At 40.4% G+C, this 19042-nt stretch overlaps 1 protein-coding gene and 1 non-coding gene across 2 annotated transcripts in view; one reads left to right on the top strand and one right to left on the bottom strand.

Annotated features, from left to right (window-relative positions):
* The first annotated feature begins 2784 nt into the window (after positions 1–2784).
* Positions 2785–19042, top strand: part of FAM133B (family with sequence similarity 133 member B) — a 34397-nt gene continuing 18139 nt past the window's right edge. The window contains exons 1-8 of the mRNA XM_043871618.1: positions 2785–2928; positions 12296–12393; positions 14482–14560; positions 15435–15509; positions 15646–15678; positions 16074–16136; positions 16615–16707; positions 17782–17832. Coding sequence (XP_043727553.1) covers positions 2905–2928; positions 12296–12393; positions 14482–14560; positions 15435–15509; positions 15646–15678; positions 16074–16136; positions 16615–16707; positions 17782–17832 — 516 coding nt within the window. The 5' untranslated portion in view covers positions 2785–2904. The remainder of the gene's footprint in view (positions 2929–12295; positions 12394–14481; positions 14561–15434; positions 15510–15645; positions 15679–16073; positions 16137–16614; positions 16708–17781; positions 17833–19042) is intronic.
* On the bottom strand, positions 18436–18543 carry LOC122674943. The gene has a single exon (XR_006335106.1). It is a non-coding gene; the product is annotated as a U6 spliceosomal RNA (small nuclear RNA).

The following is a 19042-nucleotide window of genomic DNA, read 5'->3' as shown; positions in this document are numbered from 1 at the left end:
GTCACGCAAGGAGAAGTATTTTGTGTCTGCAGTGGCCTGGAGTTATGAAATAGCAGACAAGAAAAGGCAGGAGATTGGTGAGGCCACACCTGGAGCAGTGGCTTTTAAGCTTTTGGATCATAACCTACAGAAAGAAATATAATCTAAGAGTATGGCTGGTGCACACATACACACGTGGACACACATAAACACCTATTAGAAACTTACATACCACAAAATGATACTGCGTGTCCCACACAGGTTTTCTTATTATCCTCCACACTTTGAAAATACTGGTGGAAAGCCACTAAATTCACTTCATATAACTCCACCAACAGGCCGTGACTCAATGATTTAAAACTGTAAGGGGGAGGGGAGTGAGGTCCAGAAGAGCTTAATATGCCATATAAAGGAGTTTGGAACCATTGAAGGATTTTAAAGAGGGAGACAATTTCTGCTAATGTGTGCCCATTTCTGTTTGACTTACATACTAGATCAGAGTAGTAGATGTAGCAGCTCCTGAGATGCTACGGGCAAACCAAAAGTGGGACTATAATCACTGATATTTATATTCCCGTCTTTGTGTCCAATATCAGGTATTTTAACATTAGTCCTCCAGAATTCCTTGGGAGCTCTCATTAAGACTTGTCTTAACTTTTTAACAGGCCCTAAATTGCATCTACATTTTTAGGATCTACACAGAATACTCAGAAGGGATGATACAGAGTCAGGAATTTGATCTTTATTAAGAAATGGAAAGTTTGCTGTTTGCTAAGAGATCAGTCATGACTACCTGTTTCCACAAATCATAGGCATCCACAACCAGGTTTCGCTGGACCATTTTCTTCAAAGTGGTTTACAGAAGACTCAGCTAGTTAGTTATCTCTGTGTCTGTTTAGCTCACTTAGAACCTCACTCCATTAAAAGCGCAATAGGCCTCCACCACTGATTTTTCTCTCTGGACTGTGAGCCCAGTTTACAACTCCCAGTTCTCTAGGGAAGAACTCCTTGTGGACAGCGACGGGCCCCAGGAAGTCATATTTGTAACAGCCCTAGCAAACTAATATGTTAATTCAATGAAGAAAGGATAATCTTTCCATCAAATGGTTCAGGAGAAACTGGATATCTATATGGGTAAAAAAAAAAAAATGAAGCTTGATCCTTACTTTACACCATGAAAAAAATTCAAAATGGATCATGGCTCTAACATGGAGCTGAAACTATAAAACTTGCAGAAGAAAACATAAGAAAAAGATCCTTGTGACAGGGTTAATATCTGTAAAGTTCCTGAGATATGAAAAACACTATCAATAAGCCATGAAAACAAACTTCATCTTGTTCAGACAGAGAAGCCTGTCCTTGGTAAGAGGATCCCCAGCTTAAGTCAGGGGTGAGGGAGAAGGAGGAGGAGAAACGAAATCTTGGAGACCCAATTTACAGTAAGAAGTAAAGTGGTGTTACTAAGGAGAATGAACTTTCAGTATGGAATAGAACCCCCAGTGGCTGCATTTGAGAGTCTGGGAAAGTTCTGAGAGAACGGGAGTTGGCATCATTTGTTGTGTGATACAGCATGAGAAAGGGAAGGCGGGGGAGACAAAGTGGGAAGGTGGTTTTAAGAAGTTTTCTTATATTTGAGTATAAGCCCATTTTGACATTTTCTAAGAGTCTACAAAAGATCCAAATTGATTTTCAATTTCTAATGATGTTGTGCTGAGATGGATCCAGGTTTATCCAGATCTATTAATTCTAAGTGAATATAATGACACCTTCTCTGAAGCCCCGGAACACGTCCCTTGAAGTTTTAGTGTTTTACTGACATTATTATGGCATGCCATGTAGTAAAGTTGACCCTGTGTTTATCTATCTCCCTAACTAGCTTATAAACAGGCCCTTTGAAGGTAGCACTTGTGTTTTAATCTTATCTTTGTGTCTTGCTCATATCCAGCTTCCAGTCACTCAGAGAATTACACCAAGTAGGTGTTCAAAGGGCTTTCCTGGTGGCTCAAAGGATAAAAAAAAATCCTCCTGCAATGCGGGAGACCAGGGTTCGATTCTTGGGTTGGGAAGATCCCCTGGAGGAGGGCATGGCAACCCACTCCAGTATTCTCGCCTGGAGAGTCCCCTAGACAAGGAGCCTGGTGGGCTGCAGTCTTGGTGTCTCAAAGAGTCGGACACGACTCAGCGACTAAGCACAGCACAGGTGTTTAAAAATTAGTGTGAAATGGATACATGAGCGATAGATGAACGGAACTGAGCTTAAAAGGCAATGTCTTTAGCAATATCTATGAGAACACTGACTTCTCTGCCACCGCTTGATGGATTCTGAGGGAGTACCTCCGTCCTAGTCCTCGCTTTATGGATTCCCAGCATCCGCACTATGCCAAGCACACAGGCATAGTGGAATAATAGTGGAACACAACAGGCCTTGGAATAATCATTGTATCCTCTGGAATGAGGATTTCAGTACATCAGGAATGGCAGAAAGCAAAACAAGGCCAAATAGAAAGCAGCTGCCTGGGCCATGCTGCTGTATTGCTGCTGCCGCTGCTGCTAAGTCACTTCAGTCGTGTCCGACTCTGCGCGACCCCATAGACGGCAGCCCACCAGGCTCCGCCGTCCCTGGGATTCTCCAGGCAAGAACACTGGAGTGGGTTGCCACTTCCTTCTCCAATGCGGCTGCACTGGCTGAGTGGCAAAGGACAGGAATCCCCAGGCGACCCCTGGGAACCGCAAGTGATCGCGGGCGCCCGCCTCTCCTCCGAGGCGGTAGGTGGCGCTGTGGGCTCCCGCTGCCGCCGGGTCCGCGAGGCGCCGCTCTCTCAATGGGGTGGGGAGTTGGCCGAAGGACCTGCTTCGGGCCCTCTTCGGTGGCCGCGCTGGCCTGGTCTCCCCGCTGAGGGCTGGCTGAGCTCGCAGTCCGGCACCATGGGGAAGCGGGACAATAGAGTGGTGAGTACCCGGCGGGGAAAACAGTGGGGCGACGCGGGGCGCGGCGGCGGGAGAGCGGGACCGCTCGCCCTTCCCGGCTGGGCCTGAGAAGCAGCCGCGGCGCTCGGACCTTGAGCCTGGAGACCCGGCTCCCCCCACAGCGGGGCCGGCCCCGGACGCGCTTGCGCCGCGCACGCCGTTGGCGCCTGTGGGCCCCCCACTCCTTTCCCTTGTCTCTCAGGCCCCCCTTTTCTTTACATCCGGTCAGCCCTGCCGCACCCTCTGGCAGTGCTCTCTGGCATCCTTCTCTCCCACATTCGGGCCAGCAGTGCCCACTTTATAGAGCCGCCGAGGGTCCTCTGACCCCTCCTGTAAACAAGTCCGAAGTCTGAGGCCCGGGAAGGCGCCGGAACTCGCCCCCGCCACCCCGACCGGTATCGCCCGCCTCATCTCTGCGCCCCTCTCGCGCACTCGGGTGGCCCCGAGGCGAGGAGGTCTTGGACGCTGTCCCTACACCCGGGGGGCCTGCAGGGCGCCCAGTTCTAGAGGCAAGCGGGCTCCCTGGTTTGAGAACCAGGATCAAAGCCAAATGCTTTGATGCGGCCCCAGAGCCCAGCACTACGTAGGTGTGTGTGTGTGTACGTCGCTCTGTCGTGTCCGACTCTTTTGTGACCCCATGGACTGTAGCCCGCCAGGCTCTTCTGTCCATAGGATTTTCCAGGCAAGAATACTGGAGTGGGTTGCCATTCCCTCCTCCAGGGGATCTTCCCAACGCAGGGATCGAACCCGGGTCTCCTGCGTTGCAGGCAGTTTCTTTACCTTTTCAGGCATCTGGGAAGCCCACGGAGCACTTAGTAGGCCCCGAGAAGGAATAAATGGCTTGTTGGTTGACTCTGGACTCAGACCCAGGCTGGAATGTCGGTTTGGGGCTCTCCGGAGTTGGATGACCTAGGATACGTCGCTGTTTTCATCTGTAAAGTGGGATCAGTGCAGCCCATAACTTTGTAGAATAGTTGAGACCGCACAAGGCCAGATGGACGGGCGAATGTTTGGTCTGCAAGTTGTTACTCTGTAAATGAGTGAAAGAGACACAGAAATAACTAATAGCAGAATGTAAGAAATGGCTGATGAAAACTCGAAGTTCTCCGTTTTCACAGGCGGAGATGGGAGGAAGGCATTCTAGGTGTCCACTAGCTTGGTTTGGAAAGCCCAGGTTCTGAATCAGATTGGATGGGCCATAAACATAAGGAATTTGCGATAAGCTTAGGTTACAGTTGCTAGGCTTGGCCATGATAGAGCTTTAAACCAACGTGCAGCAAAATTTTTAAAATGCTGTCGAAGTTAATGTACTAAATTTAATAAACTAGCTTTTTAAAAAATTAAGCGATTAATTTCCTTTGCTGTTTGGGGGAAGGAGAGGTGCTCAAAGAAATTTACTTCTCTGAAATACTTCATATGTTCAAAACTCTTATCTTAGTTATATATTATATATAGTCTTTGTAATCAAAGATGTCTAGGAACCACAGTGGTGAAGTTTGATTACAAGGTTGAGGAATGTTCTTTTCTCCTGCCTTCCTTTCTGTAGGTCAGACCTTATGGTATTGATTCTCATAGAGTTGAAATGGTGTTCTCATGGAGCTTCCTTAGGCTTGAGGTATTGAGTGTTTTGGCTGTTTAATGACCTTAGGCCTTAAATGTTTAGAAATCACTGGACCTTGGGTACAGTTTTCATGCAAAGGCCTAAGATGTTTTGTTTTACTGGCAAAAGGTGTTAGTTTAGACATTCTTTTAAAGCATTTGAAAAACGAAATTTTCAAGTTAGTTTCATTTACTAGAGCATTTTGACGACTCTGGGCTCTGCTGATTCCTTGGTATGTTGTCTCGGCATAGGTAGTTCCAGTAACATTTTGTATGCGCTTGAAAGGTTATAGAAAGGAAAACAGGAAATTAAGACATAGAAGACACAGGTTACCCAATTCAGCCTCCTCGCTGCAATGGAGGAGGTGAAACTATTAAAGTGTTGGTCGCTCAGTCGTGTCCGACTTCTTTGCAACCCCATGGACTGTAGCCTGCCAGGCTCCTCTGTCCATGGAATTTGCCAGGCAAGAATACTGGAGTGGATAGCCATTCGCTTCTCCAGGGGATCTTCCAACCCAGGGATCGAACCCAGATCTCCAGCATTGCAGGCAGATTCTTTACCCTCTGAGCCACCAGGGAAGCCCCCGGAACTATTAAAACTGGGACTCCCCAAAAAAAACACTGTGGGTCATCTGGTAACTTAGTTCAGTACATCATAACTTTTAACTTTAAATAAAATGAACATTTGCATCTGAAAATAATGGCATTTTTTTCTTTTACATTGATGATAAAAATCATGGTTTTAGAGATGACAGAATTGCTTTCTAAAAAGCGATAAATTTCAGGTTGAAGTTTTTTTTTAAAATAGGCTTTACTTTTTGGAGCTGTTTTGGTCTCAAGGCAAAATTGGGCAGAAAGTACAGAGAGTTCCCATATGCTCCCTGCTCATAGACATGCCCTGCCTCCCCTATCTTCAACTCCCACACCTGAGCAGTATGTTTGTTATGGGTAATGAGCATATATTGGCGCATCATTTTCACCTGAAGTCCTTAGCTTAGGTTCGATCCCTGGGTTGGAAGATTAGAGTTCCCTTTTAATGTTGTACATTCTTATTTATTTGTACATTCTTAAGCAACTTTTTTCCCCCCACTAAATATTTTAATCCTTGAGATTTGTAAAGCATGAAGGTGTTAGTTGCTTAGTCGTGTCCGACTCTTTGCAACCCCGTGTAGCCCACCAGGCTCCTTTGTCCGTGGAATTCTCCAAGCAACAACACTGGAGTGGGTAGCCATTCCCTTCTCCAAAGGATCTTCCTGACCCAGGATCGAACCTGGGTCTCCCACATCACAGAAGATTCTTTATACCATCTGAGCCACTGGCCACCCTTTGTGCCCCTTATTTTCCAGAAGTTTCTTTCATGTTCTTTTCTGTTTTTACTAAAACAGATGTATCCTCTAGATAAAAATAGATAATCAAAGTAACAAATGAAGTTCTGCACATTTTGTCCTCAACAACTTGACTGCAGTTGCTCTTTTCCTAGCTGCCCACTTTCATATTCCCTTGAGCCCATTTTGCCATCCTGACTTCCAAAAACCAAACCCATTTTCTGTTACCCAAGCTCATGGAGCAGTTTGGAGCCACAGACAATTCTAGTTACATATAAGTATGGGTGTTTGATTTAAAAGGTCACAGTATTTTAAATGATTAAGTCATAGACATTTTAAGAAATTGCACAATTTATTTTGATTTATGCTCATCCATTATATAAACTATGTAAAACGCACTAATGTTAGAAGCATTATTTTTCACACTTATGCATAGTAAGTGAAAGAGCTTTACCTTTGTGAAATGGTTACTTTTTTGGTTTTTAAAACCTTTTTGTTGTGCATCATAAAGAGGAGCACTGTTACTTAATGATTATGAGCACAGACTCATGATCAGGTGTTTTGCGAGGAGTTTTTAAGATGCACTTCATAAGTATTACCATTGCAATTGAAATAAATAATGGAGCTATTTAGAGTGTACTTAGACTGGGCATAGTGTTTATCAAAAGCTTGAAAGTTAAGCCTTATTACATACTCAGTAATAGCTCACGGAATTGTGCCATAACTTGTCCATGATTAACGTGGACTCCTAGCATATGAATGTACTATTTTATATTCCTCTGAAGAGTAAGCGGTAAGATAGGATGATACGTACTTTGAGCATGCAGTTTCACAGTAGACATTAAAACTCATTAGTGAGTTTTTAAGATACGTGCTAGAAAATTTAAAGGCTGTAAAACATAGTAAATGTGTCTTTAGATTATTTAAAACTACAGTGAAAAATTGCCGCTATACTAAGTCCTCTGCATACGAACCTTCAAGTTGCAAACTTTCAAAGATGCAAACACGCTCTCGCATATGTAGTCATGTAAGTTAGTTCGCCTGTCTGGCATATGTTGTCATGTGTGTGCGTCCTCTTCAAGTAGTTGTGCTTTTGTGTACTGTGCAGTAGAAGACAGTAGTGCGGTGTGTTTATGTCAAGTCCTGAATGTCTGGAAGCAAGCACAAAGGCAGTGGTGATATAGCTGTTACTACTGTCCTCTTCCAGGTAATGTACTGTAATATTAAAAAATGTTTTCTTGGGACTTCCCTGGTGACCCAGTGGTTGGGAGTCTGCCTTCTAGTACTGGGGATGTGGGTTTGACCCCTGGTCAGGGAACTAGGATCCCACACGCCATGGGGCAGCTGAGAGCCCATAACTAAGACCCACTTTTCGTGGCACAGCCCAGTCTAACTGAGAAATGGTTCATTGTTGCATAGAACAAGAGAAGGCGACACCAGAATGACAGGTGTTTTGATTTGTGGGCAGCTCATGAGGTACTGGGAGAAGGCGATGGCACTCCACTCCAGTTCTCTTGCCTGGAAAATCCCATGGACTGAAGAGCCTGGTAGGCTGCAGTCCATGCGGTCGAGAAGAGTCCGACACGACTGAGCGACTTCACTTTCACTTCTCCCTTTCATGCACTGGAGAAGGAAATGGCACCCCACTCCAGTGTGCTTGCCTGGAGAATCCCAGGGACGGGGGAGCCTGGTGGGCTGCCGTCTATGGGGTCGCACAGAGTCGGACACGACTGAAGCGACTTAGCAGCAGCAGCAGCATGAGGTACTGACTTACCGAGCTTTTTAATGTTTTCAGTTCACTTCAAATGCCAAACAGAATGGTTTGCTGTTGAGCTCTTAGGCAACTTCTCATGTAATTGTAAGAGGGTCAACCTCGATGATTGCTCTCAGATGGTCATTGTAAACTTGAGATGACTGGCCGCTGCGCTCCTCATCTTCAAGGCTCTTCTTTTTTCCCTCTGCAACACTTCTTGAACTACCACTGCTCTGTACATTTCAATAGCAGTTCTTGGGCCGAATGCCTTGTTGATATTGGGAGTTGTCTCTACTGCTTTACGGCACATTTTGAACTCTTAGTAGGAAAATCCTTTGCTTTTTGTCTAACATCATTTCCATAGTCCAAAGTAAATATAAAATAAACAAGTAATAAGTCATTAACCAAAAACCATAAAATGAGAAATGTGCATTAATTATGACCACATTTATTATGAGTGTGTTCCAGTGTCAAATGGCAAATTTCAACAATGCAAAAACCGCCGTTATATTTGCACCAACCTAGTATTTCATTTGGGGAATATAGTGTATTTGATGACTCTCAGGTTGATGGCTATTTGGGTATTTTCTTTTTTTTTTTTCTATTTGGGTATTTTCAATATTTCCTCTTCTGGTGATATAGTTTTAACATCCATGTATATATTTATAACTTTGAAAATAAAGTTTTTACAGTTTCAGGCTTAAAACGGTTTACCATTAAGTACTGCTAAAATTATGACATGATACCTAAGAAGTAAGAAGGTGATGGATACTGTACTCCTGGTTTAAAAGTGATGATCTCAGTTTGTACATTATATTTTTGATCGTTAAGATGGTCAGTGTCATTGGGTGGGCCAACAACTGCTCTGTTGTGGCCTTTGTTGGTTGTCATTTCCACATAAACTGATTAAAAATCTCAGTAGAGACAATTGAATGAAATATTTAAGGGCATAACATTTGATATTAAAAATATGACTTTTATGCCTCGGTCTTCAACATTGCATTGACAGCCACATGTAGCCCCCGTCCTATAAATGTCTGTGACCTTAGGAACTCTAGCTGTAAGAAAATTATATTAAAGGTTTAGCCGTTTTCATCTCAGGTAATTAGGCAGTATCCAATTGAATGGAAATAATTCTCACAATGTGTTGTTTATAGTGGTTGTGTATTGTTTACTCTGCCAGAGAAATCTAGACGTGTATAACTTACATTTGTTATGAAGGTGGAAAATGTTGTCATTTTTAAAGATTTTAAGTAAAATGAAGTGGATGAAAGTACCTTTTTATTTTTTTTTTGGAATGTTAAGTACTAAATTTCAGGCCTTAAAATCAATCTTTGTGATAGTCGTTTTCAAGCAAAGTTCTTTTTATTTAAAGAGTAGAAGATGGAGAAGGAAATGGCAACCCCCTCCAGTATTCTTGCCTGGGAAATCCCATGGACAGAAGAGCCTGGCGGGCTACAGTCCATGGGGTTGTTAAAGAGTCGGACGTGACTTAGCAACTCAACAACAACAACATGGATTTGTCAGTTTCTGTTATGAGTACTGTAAGAAGTTAAATAATTAAAAACATTATTTGTGATAAAAAGAAAAAGTGGAAGAGTTTTTAATAAATGTTTGTTGACTTGAATTAAATTGGAAAACTTAATCATAGGGTCAAGAAGTTGAGACTGAATTAAAGACTGGATTTTGTATCTGTTCTAAAGTGAATTCTAATAAAACATTGTCTGCTAGACACTGTCATTAACAAATATTCTGCTTTATTTTGTCTCAGTATGTTTTTGGGGAAAGTGTATAAAAATATGTATTTCTGCTCTAGTAAGTGTAGTTTACAGAGCATAATATTATAGTTTTGTGGGGTTTTGTTGTACAGAAATAGATATAATATAAAGTTCATCATTTTAACCATTTTTAAGTGTATAGTGCATTAGATACATTGACGGTGTTATACAGTTATCACCACTATCCATTTCCAGAAGTTTTTCATTATCTCAAACAAGAAGCTTTGTACCCATTACACCACTCTCAGCCCCTGGTAAACTCTTTTTTTTGTCTCTGAGTTCACTTATTCTAGGTACCCCAAATAAGTTGAATCATACAATAGTTGTCCTTTGGTGTCTGCTTTATTTCACTTACTATGCTTCCAAGGTTCATCTGTGTTGTAGCATGTATCAGAATTTCACTCTTTTCTGAGGCTGAATAATATTCCATTGTATGTACTGAATTGGCCAAAATGCTCATCTGGATTTTCCCGTAAGATGGTATGGAAAAACCCAACCAAACTTTTTGACCAAGCCAATATATAGTACATTTTGTTTATCCATTCATCCATAGGTGGATGTGTGGATTGTTTCCACCTTTTGGCTGTTGTGAATAACGCTGCTGTGAACGTGGGTTTACATGTATCTGTTTGAGCCCCTCCTCTCCATTCTTCAATCCTACTTAGAAGTGGAGTTGCTGAATCATATGGCACTTCTATGTTTAACTTTCTGAGGAATCGTCAAACTTTTCCAAAACAGCCACACCATTTTTTATTCTCACCTGCAGTGCTTAACGGTTCCAATTTCTTCACATCCTTGACAACACTTTTTATTTTCTGTTTTTCATAGTAGCCATTCAACTAGTGTCTCATTGTTTTGATTTGCACTTCCCTCATGACTAGAACCTCCAGGAGATGAGGGAAGACAGAGGAGCTGGGCATGCTGCAGTCCTTGGGGTTTCAGAGAGTTGACAACAATGACAAGTAACAGCGAACATCTTTTCATGTGCATATTGGACATTTGTATATCTTCTTTGAAGAAATGTCTTAAGTCCTTTGCATATTTTTGAATGGGGTTTGGGGGTTTTTTGTTGTTGAGTTGTAGGATTTTATTTTCTTCCATTCTGTGGCTTGTCTTTTCAGTCTTTTGATAGTATTCTTTGATGCACAAATGTTTTTAATTTTGCTGAACTTGTTTATTTTTTCTTTGGTTGCCTTGCATAATTTAATTTTTGATAGTTAACAATCTGTGTATAAAATTGCTATTAGGATGGCACAGTATTTCCTGAGATAAAAGATAAAGTAGGATAAACAATGAATTTCGTGTTAGGTCTTCGATCTTTGAAACCGAGTTTCTTCATTTACCATAGTATTCCTACCCTTAGAGCTTTGTTGGGCTTTTGGAGAAAGGAAGAGAAGAGGTATCAATGTTATTTTCATCAAATTTCTGGTGAAGATACATTTTCTGTGAAATGGTGGTATTACTTACCTCCCAAACTTCTGAGGCCTAATGATGTTGTTCAGTTGCTGAGTCCAGCGCCCTGCAGCCCCATGCACCGCAGCGCGCCAGGCCTCCCCGTCCTCCACTGTCTCCCTGGTTTGCTCAGACTCAGGTCCGTTGAGTCGGTGACGCCATCCAGCCATCTCATCCGCTGTTGCCCCCTTCTGCTCCTGCCTTCAGTCTTTCCCAGAATCAGGGTCTTTTCTAATGAGTCAGCTCTTCACATCAGGTCGCCAAAATATTGGAGCTTCAGCTTCAGCACCAGCCCTTCCAGTGAATATTCAGGGTTGATTTCCTTTAGGATTGACTGGTTTGATCTCCATGCTGTCCAAGGGACTCTGAAGAGTCTTCTCCAACACCACAGTTCAAAAGCATCAATTCTTCGGTGCTCAGCTTTCTTATAGTCCAACTCTCACATCCGTACATGACTACTGGAAAAACCATAGCTTTAACTAGATGGACCTTTGTTGACAAAGTGATATCTCTGCTTTTAATACACTGTCTAGGCTGGTCATAGCTGTTTTTCAAAGGAGAAAGTGTCTTTTAATTTCATGGCTGCAGTCACCATCCACATTGATTTTGAAGCCCAAGAAAATGAAATCTGACACTGTTTCCATATTTCCCCCATCCATTTGCCATCAAGTGATGGGACCAGATGCCATGATCTTTGTTTTTTGATTGTTGAGTTTTAAGACAGCTTTTTCTCTCTCCTCTTTCACCTTCATCAAGAGGCTCTTTAGTTCCTCTTCACTTTCTGCCATAAGGGTGATGTCATCTGTATATCTGAGCTTGTTGATATTTCTCCTGGTAGTCTTGATTCCAGCTTGTGATTCATCCAGCCCAGCACTTCGTATGATGTCCTCTGCATGTAAGTTAAATAAGCAGGGTGACAGTATGCAGCCTTGACGTTCTCCTTTCCCAGTTTTGAACCAGTGGTTGTTCCATGTCCAGTTCTAACCGTTGCTTCTTGACCTGCATACAGGTTTCACAGGAGGCAGGTAAGATGGTCTGATATTCCCATCTCTTTCAGAATTTTCAGTTTGAGGAATATACACTTTGACTGTGATCTACACAGTCAAAGGCTTTAGCATAGTCAATGAAGCAGAAGTAGATGTTTTTCTGGAACTCTCTAGTTTTTTCTGTGATCCAGCGGATGTTGGCAATTTGATGTCCTATTCCTGTGCTTTTGCTAAATCCAGCTTGTACATCTGGAAGTTCTCAGTTCTACTGTTGACACCTAGCTTGACGGATTTTGAGCATTATTTTGCTAGCATGTGAAATGAGTACAACTTTGTGGGAGCTTGAACTCAAGTTCTTTGGCATAGTTTGACCTAGTATGCGTTTATAGTAAAGATTGCTTTATGAGTAAGAAAATGATTATTTTAATGGAGTTAATTTTTGTTTTTTTCCTCAAGGCCTATATGAACCCAATAGCAATGGCCAGATCAAGGGGTCCAATCCAGTCTTCAGGTCCAACGATCCAAGATTATTTGAATCGACCAAGGCCTACCTGGTATTTGTGAAACAATTTACCTATATAACTATATATAAGGTTTTCATAAATGTTTTAAAGGTCATTTTACAACTTCTACTGATTGCCAAGCAGTTGCTAGATACATCATTATTTGAAGTAGTGTTTAATATGTGCTTACTTTTGAACGTATAAAACACATGCATGAATATAAAGCAAGCATTTAGGAACCCACCACCTAGTATAGCTAAGCTAAAGCACTGCCAGAGAATCTTTCACACCAAACACATCTCTGTCTCCCAAAAGAGACCTTAACCTTGCAGTATTCCAGGCTATTTAAAGTGGTAGGTTTGAATAATTTAACCTTTCTTTGAGGTGTAACAAGTGTTGAGAAAGAAAATGTTAGGCCTTGTTTCTGGTTTTATCTGCTGGCTTTACAGTATGTTAGGATTTCCCATTGTCTAAGTTGTGTGTTAAAGTTTGTTTTGCCCTTGTTGAGTGGCTCTAATCTTTCGTAAATAAAGCATCATAGCTCTAACATTATTATTTTTCAGTATGTCTTATTATTAAATACCCATACTCCTGAAGTGACATAAGAGAAGATTCAGAGCTGTTAGCTTTTTATTCCTTCTAAGGGCCCCCAAGAGCTGGGCAGCTATAGTTGAAACGTGTGCTTACACACAACAAGGAATCCTTCCTTTGAGTTAAATACGAAGTAAGCTGTGTCTGCCTCTTCATCAGTGCCATTGTTTATTGTTGCAGCATATAGGAAAATAAATTATTGCAAAACAAAGTCTGTTTTATCTTTAAGATTGGGGAGAAGGGATGAATACTTTTTATCTTTTTTTTTTTTTGAGAAGGGAAAGGGGAAGTGCCTAAGCTAGTGAATTATACATGTGGTCAGACATCCCCAAGATAACCCTCAGGTTGGGTAATTGCTAGAAGGATTCACAGATAGTTCTACTCATGGGCAAGAAGGATACTACTCCTGGGTAGAAGGATACCAGGCACAGTCAACAGAGGAGAAAGGCACGTGGGGAGAAGTCCAGGGGAGATTGGGGGTCAACTCTAGGACTGCTTCTGTGGAGTCATACAGGATGCTGCCTTTAATTCCCTCAGCAGTGAGTTGTGATAACATGTGTGAGATGTGGCCAACTAGTGTGATTCAGTATGTCCAGCTTTTTTATTGGTGATTTATCAGCCTCTGCCTATCAGCTGCCAAAATTTCAGACTTCCAGAAGGAATGCAGATGTTCATATAAACTGTTGTATGTGTATAGATAGGCATGGTGAGCGCTCTTATCAGGGGACGGTGCCAAGATCTAAGTTCCCAGATACCAGCCGGGGCCACTCTTCCTTGTAAGCAGGTGCATTATAAAGTGGGTGATTTAGTAGTAGACTATGGTAGTTCAGTCATACAGGCCTTAACTCACCCTGACACTGCAGCTACGGGCTTTGTGACCTTCCCTAAGCTACAGCCTCTTTCTCTCCTATATAATGGGAGTAATAATGCTACCTTTTCTCAGAGGATTGTTGTGAGGATTAAAGGAAGATGTATTTAAAACAGTACCTGTTGTGTGCCTGTGTGCTCACTTGCTAAGTCATTTCCAACATGGACTATAGCCCACCAGGCTCCTCTGTCCATGGGAGTCTCCATGCAAGAATACTGGAGTGGGTTACCATTTCCTCCAGGGGATCTTCCCAGCCCAGGGATTGAACCTGTGACTCCTGTATTGACAGGCAGATTCTTTACCACTGAGCCACCTAGGAAGCCCTTACCTACTGTATGGAAGTACTCAAATGTTTGGTGTTTAAATATTAGTGTATATTTATATAAACTTATAGAAATTTAAATATATATAAATATAAATTTTTATAAAATATTAGTTTTTAAAAAAAATATATATTAGTTTTTATAAACCCATGTTCTGGAGAGGAATGATTATGTTATCTGATAGGATTTATTATGATAATTAATTTACAAGGACATGAGCAAAGAAATTTTAAATGTAGCAACACTGGAACTGGAATGGAGGCTTATTAGGACATTAAAAACTATGAAATTTTTGTTGTCAGCATCCATCTCTAATCTGAACTGCTTGAAAATTTATTGTATATTCTATTTTTTAAGGGAAGAACTGAAAGAACAACTAGAAAAGAAAAAGAAAGGCTCCAAGGCATTGGCTGAATTTGAAGAAAAAATGAATGAGGTTTGTAAACTGTGCCTTTATAGAAAAAGACACTAATCTTTTTTCTTACAATAAAAAAAAATGACATAATTTTTAATAAGCCAAGAGTTTGGGCCTAGCTCTTTAAGGGGACTCTGTATTTTAGAAGTGTTTTTGTTACATTGAATATGATTTGTATTTAAGTATTTGACTTCTTTAAGAAAGAAATAGAGAAAAACCGTCTTAGGGTAATTTAAATCATCTTACGTTTTCTAAGTGTTAGGTTCGTCCCTTCTCTCCCCTGGTCCCCAGAGCCTCCATCTTACCCTGGGATTTCCACGATGATGTTTGCATGTTGTGATTACAAATCTACATGTAGTATTTCAGCCACAGTATAGATTAATTGAACTTTTATTGTCTGGAAAGAGAAGTTAACCACCTTTCTTAGAAAGAAAAAAGTTCTCAGTCTTAGTGATAACACCTACTCCTCCTTTGAGTATACAGTGTGGAATTTCCACCTCATAATATCCTCTTTGAAAGGAGCTCATTAGAGGCTCCTTTGGTGACAGGGGAAAGGATTCTTAAACCTGCAGCATCTTTTGACTGTAATTAGAGGCTGAGATGGGAGCAAGATAGTAGAGGATGGAAGGAAGGAAGTAGTTGTTGTCTGCACATTTCAGTATAAAAAGAGAAGGGGGCAACGGGATGAGATGGTTGGATGGCATCACTGACTCAACGGACATGAGTTTGCGCAAACTCGGGGAGATAATAAAGGACAGGGAAGCCTGGCGTGCTGCAGTTCATGGGCTCACAAAGAGTTGGACACAACTTAGTGACTGAACAACAATGGACAACAACATTTAGATATATTAGGAGGGGAGAGACGACCTCTGATGTGTTTATAATTTTTCTGCAGAACTGGAAGAAAGAACTAGAAAAACACAGGGAGAAATTGTTAAGTGGAAGTGAGAGCTCATCCAAAAAAAGACAGGTAATGCCATTTTTATTTTATTGCTGTTCTTACTCTCAGAGTTGGGTTTACATAGTAATGCTGTGTACTGCTGTTAATAGGTCCACTGGAAAACACTACCTTATTTAGATTTGTACTTGTATTTGTTTGCTTTTAGAGAAAGAAAAAAGAAAAGAAGAAATCTGGTAGGGTGAGCAAAAGTTTTCCATTTTTTCTAAATGTTATAATCAAGAGCCTACAAAACAAAAAGTAAGAGTAATTGATACAAACTGTATGCTAACTCTAGATAAGTCAGAGTCTGGAGGTCCTTTGGTAGTTATGGGTGGTTTTCTTCTGTTAGTGATAATAAAAGGAAGGTGCTGACCTCATAACCTTGTGACTCCTTCGTTACAGTTAAAGAGGGAAAATTGACTACTGTTGCCACATCTTTGTTACTTTGGGGGGGTGTGAAATTTGACATTAATATTTAAGTCATATGGCATCTGTTTCTCAGAAACTAGATTGATTTCATTAAGTATTTGAGAGACTTAGTAAAAGAGAAGTTCCTGCATCTCACAAGCTTTAATTGTTTTGTGCTTGGTCAAGTATTCATCTTCTTCTTCATCAAGCTCTGATTCTTCCAGCAGTTCTTCAGATTCTGAAGACGAGGTAATGTTCGCTGCCGTGACGAAATGTGAAATACGTGAAATGGCCTCTCTGATATCTTTCATAACAAGGGAAAACCTGTTATGAAGTGTCTGTTGGAAATGTTTACTTCCAAGTTTTGATTGATTATCTCTGAGAGCACTGACATGAATAAATAACTAGATACTTAAATACTGGTAAATGTATTTTTTAGATTCCTAGATTTGTCTTGTTCATTTAAGAATATTAGTAAAAGAAATGGATTTAAAAATCGGAAAATCCATTTTAGCTAAGAATTACATGTGACTCAAATCACTTAACGTTTTTAATTTTAATTTTAAAAAAAGTGATGTGTGTATGTTATATTTTAAATATTAATTTTAAAATAAAACATTTACAAGCTGATATTTTCATTGTTTTGTTCATTGATAAAGTTTTGATGTCAATTAAATGCAACAAATATATGCAACGAAACAAAGCAAATTATTTATGTTTCATGTAGGATAAAAGACAAGGAAAAAGGAAAAAGAAAAAAAAGAGTCGTTCACATAAATCTTCTGAAGATTCCATGTCAGAAACTGAATCAGACAACAAGGTAAAATTGTTTAAATGAGCAATGTTTTGGATAGCAGACATTTACTTAGATTTTCTTTTCTTTTTTTGGTTTTTTTTTTTAGATTTTCTTTTCGTTCTTACTATCTTAAATAGCTCTCAGCATTGAAATGTGACACTGTTTTTTGTACTTTGATACTCTGTGCCACTTAATTGATGCACTTAATATTGTACATAGGGCATTTAATTGTTCTCTAAATGCTCTAACATATAGATAGGTCTCCGTGTCTCAAAATTTTCATGGTAACTTTATGATAAACATGGCAGACATTGTTTTTCCCATCTTCATAAAGAATTTGTAGTGCAGATATAAAGCATCTTGCTTAAATTCATACAAATAGTATTAGAATTGGAAGTTGAATCTGTCTTTTGATATCTGATCCTTTTTATGGTACTATACCTCATCTGTTCTGTACTATCCCGAATTATCAGGTAAGTTAACTCTCAAACATTAGTGGTCATAAGAAATACATGCAGGTTATAATAATAATGTAGATTCCTGGGCCCCATCTCCACAGTCTGATTTAGTGAGGCTGATTAGGATCAGAAGTCTACATTTTTAACAAATAGTCTCTTTGATTCTGACGTGGTGTTTCACAGTTGACAAGCACTGTCCTGGGGGTCAAGGAGAACAAAACCACTATGTGGTTTTATGGCGGATATCTGCTTGACCTACTGAGATTCCTTCTGATAAAATGCCTGGCATCTAGAAGTACTCAGTAGATGGTAGTTTTGTTTTTAAAGCAGAAGAGCCAGTTTAGTGATCCTGATAGCTAACATTTATTGAACGCCTGCTATGTATTAGGCCTAGTTCTAAGCACTTAACTTTTAACTCAGTCCTCTCAGCACTCTATGAAGTAGATATTTATCCCATTTTATGGATAAGGAAGGCTGAGAGAGGTTAATAGCTAGCTCAGAGGGATTCAAAAGTAGAAATTCTTGCCTGGAAGTAGATTTCTTTCAATCATTATCACCTTTTTTATATTTTTGTTCATTGTGGTATAATGCTATATCTTTCACATTTAAAATTAATATATATATGTGTGTGTTTGTTTAGGATAGTTTAAAAAAGAAAAAGAAGTCAAAAGATGCAACTGAGAAAGAAAAGGTAATTTATATTTTACGTTGCCTTTTGTATGTTTGTGTGTGTATATATATTTTAATATTACTCATTTAGTTTTGACTGCGCTGGATCTTCATTGCTTTGTGTGGACTTTCTCTAGTTGCAGCGAGTGGTAGCTACTCTTTGTTGCAGTGCATGGACTTCTCGTTGCCGTGGCCTCACTTGTTACAGGCTCTGAGGCATGCGGGCTTCAGAAGTTGTGGCAAACAGGCTCAGGAGTTATAATACGTGTGCTCAGTTGCTCTGTGGCATGTGGAATCTTCCCAGGCCAGGGGTTGAACCCATGTCCCTTGCACTGACAGGTGTATTCTTCCCACTGAGCCACCGGGGAAATCTCTACATTGTTTTAATTTAAGATACTTCATTTCCTTTAAGAATTGCTTCAAGAAATTAACAATAAAGCATTCCCTTTTTAACTTAAGCGATTTCTTTTGCTTATTGGGTTCGTTATTGAAGGTAAAAGATGAGAAGAGTATTCCTGCAGAGAATTTGTGTAGATGTAGTATATTATCTCAAAATTGAAATAATGTAAGATTTTAAACATTCCGTTTGTTTCCTCACTCATTTTGTTTTATTTTATTTTATTTTAAAAATATGGAACGCTTCACGAATTTGCGTGTCATCCTTGCGCAGGGGCCATGCTGATCTTCTCTGTATCGTTCCAATTTTTAGTATATGTGCTGCCGAAGCGAGCACTCCTCACTCATTTTAAAGAAGGTCCTTTTAATGAAAGAACATGGATTTCTGTTTCAAATTGAGTATACCATAGACAATTTGGAAAATCTTTTTTCTACTGTAAATAGATGTTTTATCTTCATTTATAGCTTATCTATGCTTAATGCTAAATTTATGCCTCTCTAAGTTTCTAATTCATGATTTTTAGTCTTTCTGATTCCCTGGAAAAGGAAATGGCAACCCACTCCAGTGTTCTTGCCTGGGAAACCCCATGGACAGAGGAGCCTGGCGGGCTACAGTCCACGGGGTCACAGAGAGTCAAGCACAACTTAGCACCTGAGCACACGTGCAGTCTTTCTGATTATTAAAAATAAAAGCCTAAAGAAAGCATTACTAATAAAAGAAAACCAAATACCAATGTCACCAAAGTTTATTCAGTCTTTTTATATCATTCCAATGGACATGAAGTTGGGCAGATTCTGGGAGATGGCGAGGGACAGGGAGGCCTGGTGTGCTGCAG

This window comes from Cervus elaphus, chromosome 18 (genome assembly GCF_910594005.1).
Source record: "Cervus elaphus chromosome 18, mCerEla1.1, whole genome shotgun sequence".
In the NCBI taxonomy this organism is placed as follows: domain Eukaryota; kingdom Metazoa; phylum Chordata; class Mammalia; order Artiodactyla; family Cervidae; genus Cervus; species Cervus elaphus.
Note: the sequence above shows the minus strand (reverse complement) of the source record. Positions and strands in the feature narration are given on the sequence as shown.